The sequence below is a fragment of the Pygoscelis adeliae genome, unplaced genomic scaffold, assembly GCF_000699105.1.
Source record: "Pygoscelis adeliae isolate BGI_AS28 unplaced genomic scaffold, ASM69910v1 Scaffold21, whole genome shotgun sequence".
Lineage (NCBI taxonomy): Eukaryota > Metazoa > Chordata > Aves > Sphenisciformes > Spheniscidae > Pygoscelis > Pygoscelis adeliae.
The window spans coordinates 3,549,302-3,563,140 of NW_008824243.1; the positions used below are offsets into that span (position 1 = coordinate 3,549,302).

Genomic DNA, 13,839 nt, shown 5'->3' on the forward strand with positions numbered 1-13,839 from the left:
AAGGTGATTTAGAAGAGAGAGAAACACTTAAAGAACTCCAGAAAAGTCTACCAGCTCATGCAGTCCCTGATGAGCTTGTACTGATTAAAGCTTTGCCTTTAACATCACACGGTAAATGAAACAATTAAGTACCCTTGCCACTTATTTTAATGGTGTCTCTTCCTTTTTTTAATTTTATTTTTTTATTGACCAAAATCCAGTACCTGATTCATGCTTTTTAAATATGTAGATTAGATAACTAACTCCTAGCAGGAAATCATGACCACATAGTATGTTTTCTTGATAATGTTTCATTCGAGAGTCAAAGAGTAGTGGTAAAACCCATTTAGTATTAACACTGCACATTTCTTTTCTCAGTCATTCCTGTTGCAGTTTGCAACAGAACCCTGACTTGAGCTGGGGATGGATCAAGCCTTGAGAGTGGGATTATGTGGGAGGCTAGGGTAAATTTTCAAAAACCTTACTGGGTTCTGTGTAGGTGATTGACTGGGTAAAAAAAAAAATACAGGTGCAGTTGGGTATGAATAAGGAAGTCTGTACAAGAATAAAGTGACTATTTGGGCAGAGCAAGTTTTGGAAGTGTAAATGCTAAAAGAGCAATGAAGAAAATTGTACTTTATTTTCTACAAAGGCAAAGTTGATATATCTGAACTGAACAAGATTTACCAGAACCATCTGAACTCCAGAAGGCGTGACAGTAAGCTGAGTGGCGCAGAGGAATTGTGGGAAAGATTGCAGTATTTATGGAAGGTAGTATTTTGAGCTGCCTTTTTATCTTTGCAAGTGGATCATTATACATGTGTCAGGAATTAAACAGTTTTAAGAAGTATGACTAATGCAACCAGAACATTCTAGCTGCCTATAGATTTAAGCAGTACAGCTTTTTCTGTTCAGTTAATACTTAAATATAGTTGTTCTGCAGTGGCCAAGAGGGAGTAATTTATATTTCTCTCTTGGATAAAACTGCAGGCTATGAGGTATAAGCAATTAGCATAGGAAGGACGTAACCTGTCAGTAGCTTTTTAAGTACTGCTTCACATGCCAAAGAAGGTGTCCCTAAGGGAAACAAGGAACTGGGACATGAAAACTTTGTACAAAACAGCTACCGTGTTAGTAGAGTTTCTTGTTTCTAAATATAATTATGAATTGAAGAGTCTTTTTTTAAATAGATGGCACAGTTGCGTAATTGTCTCTTGGACTGTCTGTATTGTTTCTAAATTTCTGTGCTAAAGACTTGTTTTTCAAGGTACTGAAATGTGATGCCAAAGAGTATTACTTCCCCCCCCCCCCAAAGATAGACCTCCAAGTTTCACCTGAAAGTGGGATTTGCTGTGGCTGGGACTTGAACAAGTAAATGTAGTGAAATTAGTAACACAATTTGCCTGTGCTGATACTTACCGTATTGGTGGCTATAGAAATAATAACCCAAAGGGATGGGGATGTGCCCTAGACCCGTTATGGACAGCAGAAAGCGGCTTCCAAAACCAGAGGATTTGGACTTCACACCCAGATTTAACAAGCAGGGAGTGCAGTGAGAGGAGACATAGTAATTGCTGTTTATTGTAGTAACAATGCCAAATCCAAAATCCTTCATGAATTGAAGGGGTTATAGCTTCAAAAGTAGGTACATAAGTAGGTTATTTAAATAATTCAGAAGTAAAAGATACCAGTTTATGTAAGTTTTATTAATAAAATAAAGCACCTAAACCAATTTTATCAAAAGGCATCAATGTTTTATCTGCAAAATTGTCATTAATAAATTGTATCGAGATTGAAAACAGCCAACAAAAATACAGCACAATTTGCTTTAATTTCTTAGACTGCAGAATTGGAATTGAGCACAACATTTTGTAGCACAGAACTAAAACTCCCTGTTTCCTCATTCCTCCCCAACTCTTGTTCCATCACTACCTCTGTTGGCACTAACATGTTTTGTGTGATTTTTTGCAGAGTAGTGAGTTTCCTCACTTGATTTTTAGTGGGACTTCTGGGTATTCAGGTGGATTTTACCCAACTTGAGTATTTGTGTGTGAGACATGGTGTAACACCCATGGACTGTTACCTCTTTCCTTCTTCTTTTCTCTAGTCTGTTCTGGGTCTCCTAGGTGATTCCACCGGAATTTCTAAAGATGCGGTATTTCTGTACAGTGGTGGAGACTCGTTAAAGGCTCTACAATTTTATGATGAAATTGAGATGCTAGTAGGCAAAGCTGTGCCTGGACTCCTTGAAGTTATTCTCAGCCGCTCGATTGAAGAGGTTTATAGACATATTCTTAAAATTGTGTTTCCAGATGAAGACCAATTAATGAATTATGACAACGTTGTGAAAAGAAAATTAAGTGGGAACAGTGGAGAGGACTTCCATGGAAAATATATTAAACTGAAATCTGAAAGAGGTCCTGAAGTTGCTTCAGGGTTAATTTCATTTATGGCGCTAAGCAGAGGAAATCATTTTTTTCCTAGTAATTTCACCAAGTCTTTTATGCAACCCAATAATACAGTACAGGTAGGAGTGGAACTGTTACAGCAACCATCCTTTCTGCATTTAGTGACTCCAAGTATAATGAAAAGCCATGTGCAAGGGTATGAAATGGAGAACAGAATTTTAACAGTTACGAACAAGGCAAATAAAACCGACTGTTGCTCTGTACAGCAGATCCGTGCAGAATGTAGTCATGTAACAACGGCAGAGTTGGCATTATGCATAAGATGGAAGTCAAATACAAGAAAATGTGTTGATGCATCACCACTGGTTATAATACCATCTAAAGAAGAAGTATCTGCATCTGTATATGTTGGCTCTCACTCTCATACAATGCAGGCAATTGATCTAGATTTGGGAGGAATAAAATGGGAGAAGAACCTTGGAGATCGTATTGAATCTTCTGCCTGCATATCTAAGTGTGGAAATTTCATTGTTGTTGGTACGTCTTTTGTTTTAGCCTTTATTTTAAATTATTTTTTCTGCTAAATACAAGAGGAATGGCAGAGAATCTTATTTCTTACCTCTGAATGCCCTCCATCTACACTTATCCATAAACTTCCATATCTGCTTTAGAACTAATGTATTGTAAAATAGAAACAGAAGGAATTTTCATGATAACCAGTGATGGAGCTTATCTAACGTATACATTTGTCACTTATTGTATGCCAATTTATTAATAAGGCCTTATTAAGGAACAGTCAATGTGTACGGTTTCTTTTTAGTGGTTAAGTATGGAAAGGTGATACAGTCTTAAAATGTCTTTTAAAAATTGATAGAGGTAGAAATTAGTACATGGTGCCTCAGATTATTTTTCACAGAGTTTAATTATCTCGTTTGACTCTTCTTTTTGGAAATGTAAAGAACATGTTTGGATAGCTTTTTGGTTTTGTCATATCCGTTGTCACCAGAGTTGCCATTATTCATCTTAGTCTTATCTTTTTAGCTAATACATATATATCATTGGTTAGCACAGATGTGCAGGTGGTGAGGGTTTTTTTTATGCAAAGCTAATGTTACCATCTTTGTGCTAGTATTTTGATTGCTATTTACTCTGGTAACAAAATTGAACGTTTCATTACAACTGAAGTGGTTTCTAGAACTACAGTTCAGTTTTCATTAGAAAACATACAGACTATTCTTTCAGCATCTTTGTTTTCAGAAAGGAAAATCAGGGAAAGTGGTAATTAAACATTCTTCTCCCTTTTCAGCAACTCTCCATGTCTTCTAATATTATTACTGTAAAATTTGATAGAAAGGCAGTGAAATAAGTATATTCTAAATGTAACCTGGAAAGAACACACAGAACAATCAACTTTGAATGTATGAACTAACAGCAAAGACTTTGAGCTAAAAGAAGAGGAGGAGCTTTGGAAAATGTTTTGAAACTTTACCTCGTGAGTCATCTTATTTCTTTCCAGCAGTGATGCAGCTACCGGCATAAATCACACCATAAATACAATTATCCATTATCCTTCTTTCCCCTGTTTTGTTTTATTTTGCACAGGTTGTTATGATGGCTTAGTGTATGTACTTCAAAGTGGCGATGGAGAAATACACTGGACTTTTGTCACAGAAGATACTGTGAAAAGCTCTGCAGTGGTAGACCCTTCCAGTGGACTAGTCTACGTAGGATCACATGACCAACATGTGTACGCTTTGGATATTTATGTAAGAACACTGACTAGCTTTTATGTGTAGAAGAATAAATGTCCAACTTAGACCCTATTTGTAGTACACCAGATGAAGCTCCACTGGTGTTGGTATTCTCAGGAGTCCACAATTACAGTTTTGAAATATTTAGGCCTGCTTTAAGTGGGGTTAGGATTATGTGGTAGTAAATAGTTTTAGTGGTGGTCTCAGCTGTGAAGTGATGTTCTTGTGCTACTAGTCCTGGTTGAAACCAAATCTTAAGTTTTTTAGTTATTAAATTCTCTGTGGGTGTTTCAGAATAGGGTGCCCAACTACAAATATAACTATGGCTGAATGGTGGAGAGAGAATCTTGCATTCCAAAAGAGTAGATGAGGGGACATGGAAAATAAGAGGGGCAGACAGTGCCCCTTCATAAAAATAGCCAGTGGCATATGTGTTGCTGTAATAGCGTGTAGATTGTATCTTCACTTCTTAACTAGTATTTGCTGAGTAAATGCAGTGTTTGATAAGCTTTGACATTCAAAGGTCTTTGTAAACATGATGAGCTTTAACTCCAACTGAAAAAATTATTTACCTTTTTTCTTGTGCTCACAGAAAAAGGCATGTATATGGAAGTTACATTGCGAAGGTGGAGCTGTGTTTTCATCTCCTTGTCTAAGTTCATTTCCACATCATCTTTATGTTGCTACACTAGGAGGACTGTTACTGGCTGTAAACCCAGTATGTACCTTTGCTTACACATTGTCTTTGATCCCAATCTCAAATTTAAATGAAACCAAAATGCATTTCTGAAGTTAAGATCACTTTTCTGATGAAAGGAACTAGATGATCATATGTTACCATAAGATATTTTTCACTTGAGGGCTTTATTATTATACACAAGGTTACCATAATAATTCCTGTATTTCAGAAAGCTATCTAGTGATAAAGAGAACTGAAGTGACTTGCTTGAATTTACATGCTGACTGTAGGTCACAGTTGGAATCAGTGTGTTCTCGTTCCCATATACTACCCTAGCAGTTAAACCAGTGCGTAAGAGCATATCTAGATTTTTTTTTTTTTCCCCTCCCTTTGACAGTAGGTTTAGGGAAAAAAAAAAATACACAGAGAACTTACAGAGAATAAAGAACTTACTGAAATCAGAACAGAATAGAGATAGAAGCCCTTTCATTCGTCTTACTGTTTCCCTCCCTGTAGTCATTTAAAGAGCCGTCCCCCTTAATCTTGGACTCTGCACCGGGGAAATGGCATTCTTGATAGATGTGGAGCAATTTCGTGGTTTTCTGAGGCATTGTTGGCTTACAGCTGGTCCTGCCTGATAAAAGGAACAGTCACTTGGAGCAGCTGTTCATGTTTTTGTATTCACGCAACCCAGAGCATCAGTCCTAACCATCTTTACCTCCCACCAACTAACTACAAGTTTCCTCAGTAATACTCAACCTAGTGTTAGAAGACCAGTGTATGGTTTTGCAGCTCTAGTGGGCTGTGGTTAAGAAAAAACAGATTCCCCCCCAGCCCCGTAATCCTGAGTAAGAGGTAGTTGAGAAACCCAGCTGTAACTCCAAGTGGTTATTTATAAAACTAGGAATGTGCAGGCTACATTAGGAGCTTATTGTGACAATCATAGATTGTGGGTTGCAGCATTTCCTACAGTATTTATAATTTATGACATAATCAATATGACTTGCTTTCAAGATATTCTCTCCTTCATTGGTCCTCATCACATACTGAGGAGCTGGGAATGGAATAAAAAATGAATCTGTCATTTATTAAAACTGCTACTACTACACTATTATCATTATTATTTTGCTTAGGGGGAGGAAGAGAAGGGTGGAACAGGGGTATTGAGTATCCCAGGGAAAACACTAAACATTTATTGGAATAAGATTTGAAGAGTAATTTTGCTTCTGGTATGAATTCTGAATGGGGGAAGCCTGCTTTTTTTGCATTTTTGGTTTTCTCCCCAATTCTTAAGGGCTGGGTCAAGCTGTGAAGGAGGGGGTTTTGTGCAGCTTCTTACAGTTGTGTTAAGCATCAGACATTCTATGCTGCCATTTACAGGTGACGGGGAATAAGATCTGGAAAAGCTTCCTGGGAAAACCACTCTTCTCTTCTCCTCACTGCAATGAGAAGTACGTGTGTGTTGGGTGTGTGGATGGAAACTTATATTGTTACAGTCATTCTGGAGAAAAGGTAAAAGTGGAGGTGTTGGGTTTTTTCTGTTTATCACAAAACCCTGAATAAGATGCTTTATTAATACTGTTTTCTGAGTTTTAATGATTAACATATACCTTTCTGTGAACCAAATAGAAGAGTCTGTCTATTGTTATAAAGAGGAGAAAGTAGAAAAACTGTTTGCCTAGGGTAGTTCATGGCAAAACCGCAAACTCTCAAGTTGCTTGATGCAGTAACAGAATTTCTAGTTCAGAGCTTACACCCGAAGTAAATGGTCAAGAGTACTGCCAGCAAATGAAATGGTTAGGGGTGGTTTTTTGGAGTTTTTCAAGCATGTTTAAAGCCATCTCTTCTGTAAAATGGTGGCGACTTAGAAGTAAAGGTTTCTTAAAAGTGTTTATGCATTTATCAAAAAATATTGACATCACCGCAGAGATATGCCAAATCATAATTCTGGCAAAATATGTGTCAACCTTCACACTGAATTAAATGAGAACATTTTTTTAGTTCCTCAGAGACGAATGTGGTTTGTATCTGGTATTAAAACAACTGACGCTGTTTCTCTTTGTTTGCCTGAGATGCAGTATACATGGCAATTCCTAAGCCTTTTCTGATGATAAAATATGTATTAGCCCATGCCCTGTTCTCTGTCTGCTTGAAGCAGTGTTGCAGAATTGATACTCTCTTGAGGAGGGATCTGCACATCATTAGCATGAGCAGAGGAAACCTATATTACAAAAGGAATATTTGCCTTTTTGGTAAAGAGTGGCATGTTAACAGAATTCTCAAAGTTCATTACTAATTGTGGTACAACAGCCCAAGAATATCCTTTTCTCAAGTTGGCCATCTTTACGTGGGCCTCACAGAAGGTAGTAACTCTTGCACGTCTATTTTATGAGTCTTTTATCCCTTACTCTGTGTGCAAACCTTATCTTGTAATTTGACAAGTATTACCAGCCCTCACTGAAATCTCGTATGCTCTTGAAATAAAATGCTCTCCTGTCAACAACTAGGCTATTAAAAAATTACAGTTGCTGTCAAACTGATAATGAGAACAACCTTTGATAATGGGTGGTTATGTTCTTTCTGTAGGTTTGGCAGTTTTCCACTAACGGACCGGTGTTTTCATCGCCATGCATCTCAAGTTTAACTACGCAAGAAATATTTTTTGGCTCCCATGACTGCTTTATCTACTGTTGTAACATGGAAGGTAATTTACTGTGGAAATTTGAAGCCACTTCAAGTGTATATGGAACACCATTCGTTTTCCAAAGTGATGACTTAAAGAACAAAATTCTTTTGGCAGCAGTATCTACAGATGGCAAAGTGTGGATCCTGAATGCCAAGAGTGGAATAGCAGAAGGAGTAGATAAGCTTCCAGGAGAGGTTTTCTCTTCCCCGGTAGTATGGGGAACAAAGCTTGTTGTTGGTTGTAGAAATGATTATGTTTATTGCCTAGATTTGTATATAACAGGAAAAAAAGAACAACTAAGATGTTAGGCTGCTTCCTTTTTATTGTTTACATTTGTAAACTAAGAACTCACAGGTGCTCTCTACCTCTTTGCCTATTTTACTGTAGGCAAGAGGTGCTCTTGGCAGACTTCTCAGGTAGCATTTTGTACCAGGCAGTGTCCAGAGTAGGTAAAGGGATGTTTGTTGACTTGCTGTACTGACTGAAGGAGGATGGCTGCTCAGCACCCAGCCAGAAGTTTCACTGTCCCTCCCTCATTTCCCAGCTCCGATTCATGAAAGAACATGTTTCAGGTGGTTTGGATCTGAACGTTGTGCTTTGACCTGTGTAAGTCAGTAGTTCGGCTTCAAACACTTGCAGGACTGGGAGAAACTGTGGTAAGGTGCCACAGTCCGCAGCTTGGAATAACATGCTTGTCTCCCTGAGGGAAGAATGTATTCCTCTCTCTGAGTCCAGCCTAGCTTGTGCCCTCAGGTTCGTTCCTAGCCTGTGCCTGGTTCTTCCATGCATCAGACTGGTGTTTGCCTAGTCTGATGAGGTTTCTATGCCGTGGCAAGGTAAGCCAAGTCCTTTTTTGAATCTAACTTTTAACTTGATTTCTGAACACATAGCCTGCACTGCATATACCTGGTAGTAGTGACCTGTTTACTATAGTTTGTATAAACTGAATATTCATCTTTTGTGAGCCTAGGCCCTCCTTCGCCTTCAGTTCAGCCAAGCACATACTTAAACTCCGTTGAAGTCAGTAGGAGTTGCTTCTTGTATTCTAAAGTGGAGAATATACTTACATGTGTATATTTATTAAATTTCAGTGACAGGTATAGTATGAGTTCCAAGATGAAGTGTGTACTGTTCAAATCAACCATTGTCAAATCATTTTTTTTAAGAGATTTAAATGAATGCTTTCTACAGTGTCTTTACAGAGAACTATTAATAAAGGGTTGTGTAAATTGGTTTTGGTTGTCTTTAATGCCTTAAAAGGAATTACCAGTGGTCTTAGTAATGCGAATCAAATATTTGCAGTGACAAAAGTACACTTAACTGAGAGCATCTTCTTGATGAGTCTTCTAAAAGAACTATGGCAGAAACTATTATCTCTCTCTCTCTCTGGTGAGCCATCTACTTTGAATTCTAACATCTTGAATTAAAAAGTAAAGTAGAAGTTGCACTGGCTATGTTGCTTCATCGCATCTGGTTCCTCTATTTAATCGTTAGCAGAAATACATAGGCAAGACACTTGTAGCACTGTAAAAAGTTCTATTTATAAAGCAAACCTGAACTACATGGTTAGCAAAAGGAGACACAAAATACATACATCATTGATTAGATGATTTTGACTGGGTTATAGTTTAATAAGAATTAAAATGACATTAGTATAATAAACAATTGCACTTTAAAACATTTGAAAAATTAAAAAAGTACACAACAAATACCCCACAATTATACATCTTATAGTTTTTATACATTACTATATGAACATAGAGGTTAATATTATATAACCTTGTCAGAAGAAATGGTATTTTGTGTGTATAAGTTACAAAAAATTGAGACAATATACTACATAGTGGTTTGTTCGGTTCTTAAAACATTTTTGCTGTTTTAAACTCAGTAGTAATGTTTTGGTTTTATTTTTACAGATTTCCAACACTTTATCAGAAATGGTTGCAACAAAGCTAAAGCAAAGTAACACTTCACTTCATTGGTATTTAGTGCAAATTTTTGTTAATCTAACATGAAATGTGACTGTTGAATGTGCACACTTTAGAAATGTTTCCACCAAGTACTGTACATAATACAGTTTCCATTATTACACTAGATACCTTTATGGTTGAAAAAAACCCTCTGCTTTGAAGCTTTAGATTAAGACCATCCTTAATGAAAGCTCTATTCTATATGCTATAAATGTATTGTATTGGAAAATTGCATCCTTATGTCATGCACAATAGCACCTAATTTTGCTATGCTTTTCAGAACACCAGTATCTTTAATTCCTTAATCCCGATTTACTTCACCTTCTCCATATTTCTGCCTGGCTCCTTCTCCCAGGAAATGATCATAAAGATGGATTTCAGGCAGTTTAGTTCTTGTAACTACAAATACATACTGCAGGCTTATAAACTCAGAAAAAGTGTAAATTTAACTTCAGAAGCACTAATTCATGGTGCTAGCAGAGCAAAAATAATTATGGGTGCAATTCTTTCTTCAGATAAGCTTGCAGAGATTTGACTTTGAAGGCATTAAGTGTTGGTTTGGTGTGTCGTCCCCCCCCCCCCCAAGCATTTGAGAGCAGCATTACCCATCTCTGTATAAAACATCTTAAATATATTAAGGGTAAAAAGTTACTGTAGAGATTCTCGTTTTAAATATGAAACAGCAAAACTGATGGCTTAAGAGACCCAAAAAAGCCCATCTTGCTGCTGCACATCTACTCAATCTAACATGTCCATTGTGTTTGTGCTATTGTAACCATAATACTGAACCATTGTTTTCTGTTTGGTGGGAAATAGTGTGTTCAATAATGACTTTTGCTGACAAGCCCTTTTTGATTCTTGGAATGGGCGGATATGGCAGGTTTCATTCTGTTTTCTGCATAATTTAAAGTGCTACTTCTCATGCTGCATACAGCAGTTTGGCTAAAATACTTCCATGAAACATACGTGGTATCATTCTATAATGATGCAATTTCTTCTCATGAAAATGTCTCCCTTTATGATGTTGTAGGCTTAAAGGTTCCTTTGAGCCTTATGGTTATAAGAAGGAGATGTTCAAATTTGTTATAGACTTCCTTGTAAAACAAACTCAGGTGTGTTACAGATTCATTTACTAGGGTGACTTTTTAAAATGTTGACCTAGCTATTTCTGTGGGATGTTGAGGATAGTAAAATTTTTATTACATTATGGACTTTATCCTTCTTTGTAAGAGGGAGGGGGTGAACATTTCTCTTTTAGTTACAAGAAGCAATAAAAGTGTTCAATTGCCACAGTAGATACCTGAGATGGGGTGAGAAAACTTCTTTCTGAAGGGTTCTGGCTGTATTGGTCAAAGTACAGGAAGTTATCTGAACTACCTGAAGTTGCACGTGGAGTAAAATCAGGAAGAACGCAGAGTTAAAACTCTTGAGACTCTCACTGACTTCGCTTTCAGTTCGCAGTTAACTTCAGCTCTGCAAGTCTTACTCCTGTGGGAACTTACTAATTCTACAGCTACGTGAGCACAGGAATAGTTTTACTTACTTTAGTTCCAGTCAATTGATTTACAGTTACAATCTGCAGTCACTGTCTCTGTGCATCTTAAATATGGCCAAGCACAAACAGCGATGCACTTAAATGACAGAAGTAAACACTGACTCCCTGGCTTCCTTCTGAAAACTCTCTGACTTTTGTTTAAATAGTGGTTTTTTGTTAAGTAGGATGAATTGTTTTCTTCCTAGGAGTGAGGGAATATAGATACAGTGTATTAATCCTATGATGAAAGAAATTACCTCAGCATCTGGATGGTACCATCTTTCTACTTATCACTTGCAGGCGGAAAGATATCTCCCTAAGTTCTTCATTAGGGAAGAAGCTTTCAAATAGCAGGTAGAACTGACAGTTCGTACCGTTTAACACTTAAAAAATTAGGAATAAGAGAAGGGAACATGCATCTTGCCTTAATTTTAAACAATGGAGTGTTGAAAAAAAATTCTGAGATCTCCACTTAAGTGTAGAGATCTAAAATTCCAGAACCGAATACTCACAGAATTTAAGGAGCTTCCGAACTGAAGTTCTGGCCCTTTTTATGATACTTGCTAAAATTTACACCCAGCATCTGAACATTCTTAAATTTTTGAGAGAGTCTGGCTCTGAAATTTTTGCCGTGACCTCACTGAGCTATTTGTCAAAGCAATGGAATATATGACTTGAGTAGACTTTACAGTGAGCTAGAGCGAAATGGTAATCAGTTCAGTTCTCAGTCCTTCAGTACATGCATTTTCACTTTTGTCATGTGTAAAAAGCTGAATAAATAAAAAGAAAGCAATTAATAGTCAGCAATAGAGATGTAATTTTACAGTTTACTTTATGATCTGTGGACAGTCACTCCAGGCTTTTGCTTTCCTCTTGGCTAACGCAAGCCAGGCTGGTTCTGTTGACACAGGGTTAGCATCAGGCGTAGAGAATCTCTTGGCCACCTCCTTTGCCAGTGGGTTTGACGGAACAGAATCTGAAATTTCCACTGTTTTTGATGGGGTGGGGAGGGGAAGAGAAAAAAAAACATTAGTTGAACCCTGTACTTTGCTGCAGGATTCTAGAGATTTTGCGTCTTTTCTGTGAAGATGTTCTGATCTAACACTTCATATTTATTTCCAACCCTTTTAGTTAAATCTTACTTTTTATTGTATTTGCAAAATAATCGAGGTAGGAGGAGCCGAGTTTCCTTTTTCAGAGCTGACTCCAAGTAAGGTAACTCACAAAAATAGGGACGAAATTTTCAGTCTCTGTGACTTTTCCAATTTGCCAGTCATCTTCTTTACGCGAACTATTTTAATTACATCTGCAATGTAGCAAACAATGGGAAATCTGGATTTTTTTTTTCTCTTTGCTAATGCAGCTGCTGAACACGTGTAACCGAACTGTATTCAGTAGGATTTAGACTGTCTCTTCAGATTAGAATTCTTAAATAAGCACAGAGAAGAAAGCGGTCCTATAGTTTTCTGCCTCAGTTAACCACTCCCATGAGACTATCCTGAAGAAGAAATGCACCAGCTTTCTCTGATAGCTGTTTGTCACATTTTCTTGAAAATAGTATATTTAAGACACACGGTTGTCTCAGCGGGAAAAATGTGTTGAATAAGCAACTGATTTCTACCAAGCAACTTTACAGGGCAGAACTGTAGAAGTATATTGTAGAAGTCAGGTGGGAAGGTTGTTTAATTGTGGGACAGTGAATGCCCTTGAAGGCAGCCTGGATAGAAATGAGTCCTATCTGAAACCTATGGAGTAACTCCAAAAATCTTAGTTACAAAATAACTCCTCACTAATCCTTTCTTACACGTTTTATTTTTTTATGAGCCAAAAAGCTTTTTTTTTTTGTTAAATGTTCACATTCAGGCCAAATTAGTTTTAGTTGCATTTCATTTTCAGGTTTTGAATGTTTTAAAAAGCTTTAAAATTGCATAGATGGCAAAAAGCGTTTATTTTTCTTTTTAGTACATCTTTAATCATGTATTTTTAGCTATAAGTAAATGAACAGTAGTAGCAGCTATTGCTGTAGGTAGACACTTTGAAAAGCTAATTATTTTAAAGGTTATGGTAATTTATGCTATTTTAAAGGTTATACCCTCTTATCAGTTCCGGTTGTACAAGACTCAAGTGCAACTCTGAAATATACCAACTTCCTCAAGTTTTGGGTGTTTTTTTAATGTCCTTAGAGGAGGACTCAGGAAACTTTTATTTTAAACGTGTTCTAGCCTGGTCTTCTGCCTTAAGTGCTCTCCTAATTGTGGGAAACCCGAATCAGTGTTATCATGCATAATAAACAAATACTTGTATATAGTATATTTATATCGTTGATAACGGCTACCTGGCTCCAAGTGTAGCTGGTAATCGCATGGAAATCCAGTTGCTATTTCCTTTAGGGCCAACACAGTTCTATGCTTCCACTTCAGGTAACTCAAAATTGGTAATTCCTCCCGAATTTCCTCCTGAAACTCTCATTCTAGTGCAGACAGACCGACCAAGGATAATTTGGTTTTGGCCCATCTTTGATCTAATCTGGCATCATCTGTTGTGCTGGAGTTTGATTCCTGCTAGCATTGACCGTGCACAGCATAGCATCATACTGCTGAATCTTTTGGGGTAGGGCTGCAACAGAGCCCTGTTACAGGTTGACAGAAATGCTGCAAAGCTTCTCCAGCTGCCCACCTCCAAAGCCAGTTTGGACACTGGAAGCAGGCTAACAGGGAGCATGAAAGTTTCGGGCAACCTATGTGAGATCTTAGAATGGTTTGGGTTGGAAGGGACCTTTAAAGATCACCTAGTCCAACCGAAGACGTTGCCAGTAAAATTCTCAGGGATATC

At 37.4% G+C, this 13,839-nt stretch overlaps 2 protein-coding genes across 2 annotated transcripts in view; one reads left to right on the forward strand and one right to left on the reverse strand.

The window, feature by feature from the left end:
- Positions 1-8,738, forward strand: part of AASDH (aminoadipate-semialdehyde dehydrogenase) — a 20,782-nt gene extending 12,044 nt beyond the window's left edge. Inside the window, exons 8-14 of the mRNA XM_009335138.1 lie at positions 1-111; positions 632-750; positions 2,087-2,924; positions 3,990-4,153; positions 4,731-4,856; positions 6,198-6,329; positions 7,404-8,738. The exon at positions 1-111 is cut by the window's left edge and continues 76 nt beyond it. Of these exons, the coding sequence (XP_009333413.1) occupies positions 1-111; positions 632-750; positions 2,087-2,924; positions 3,990-4,153; positions 4,731-4,856; positions 6,198-6,329; positions 7,404-7,811 (1,898 nt within the window). The 3' untranslated portion in view covers positions 7,812-8,738. The remainder of the gene's footprint in view (positions 112-631; positions 751-2,086; positions 2,925-3,989; positions 4,154-4,730; positions 4,857-6,197; positions 6,330-7,403) is intronic.
- Positions 8,739-11,335: 2,597 nt separating this feature from the next.
- The window catches only part of KIAA1211 (KIAA1211 ortholog), a 43,604-nt gene continuing 41,100 nt past the window's right edge, over positions 11,336-13,839 (reverse strand). Inside the window, exon 11 of the mRNA XM_009335207.1 lies at positions 11,336-11,995. Coding sequence (XP_009333482.1) covers positions 11,835-11,995 — 161 coding nt within the window. The 3' untranslated portion in view covers positions 11,336-11,834. The remainder of the gene's footprint in view (positions 11,996-13,839) is intronic.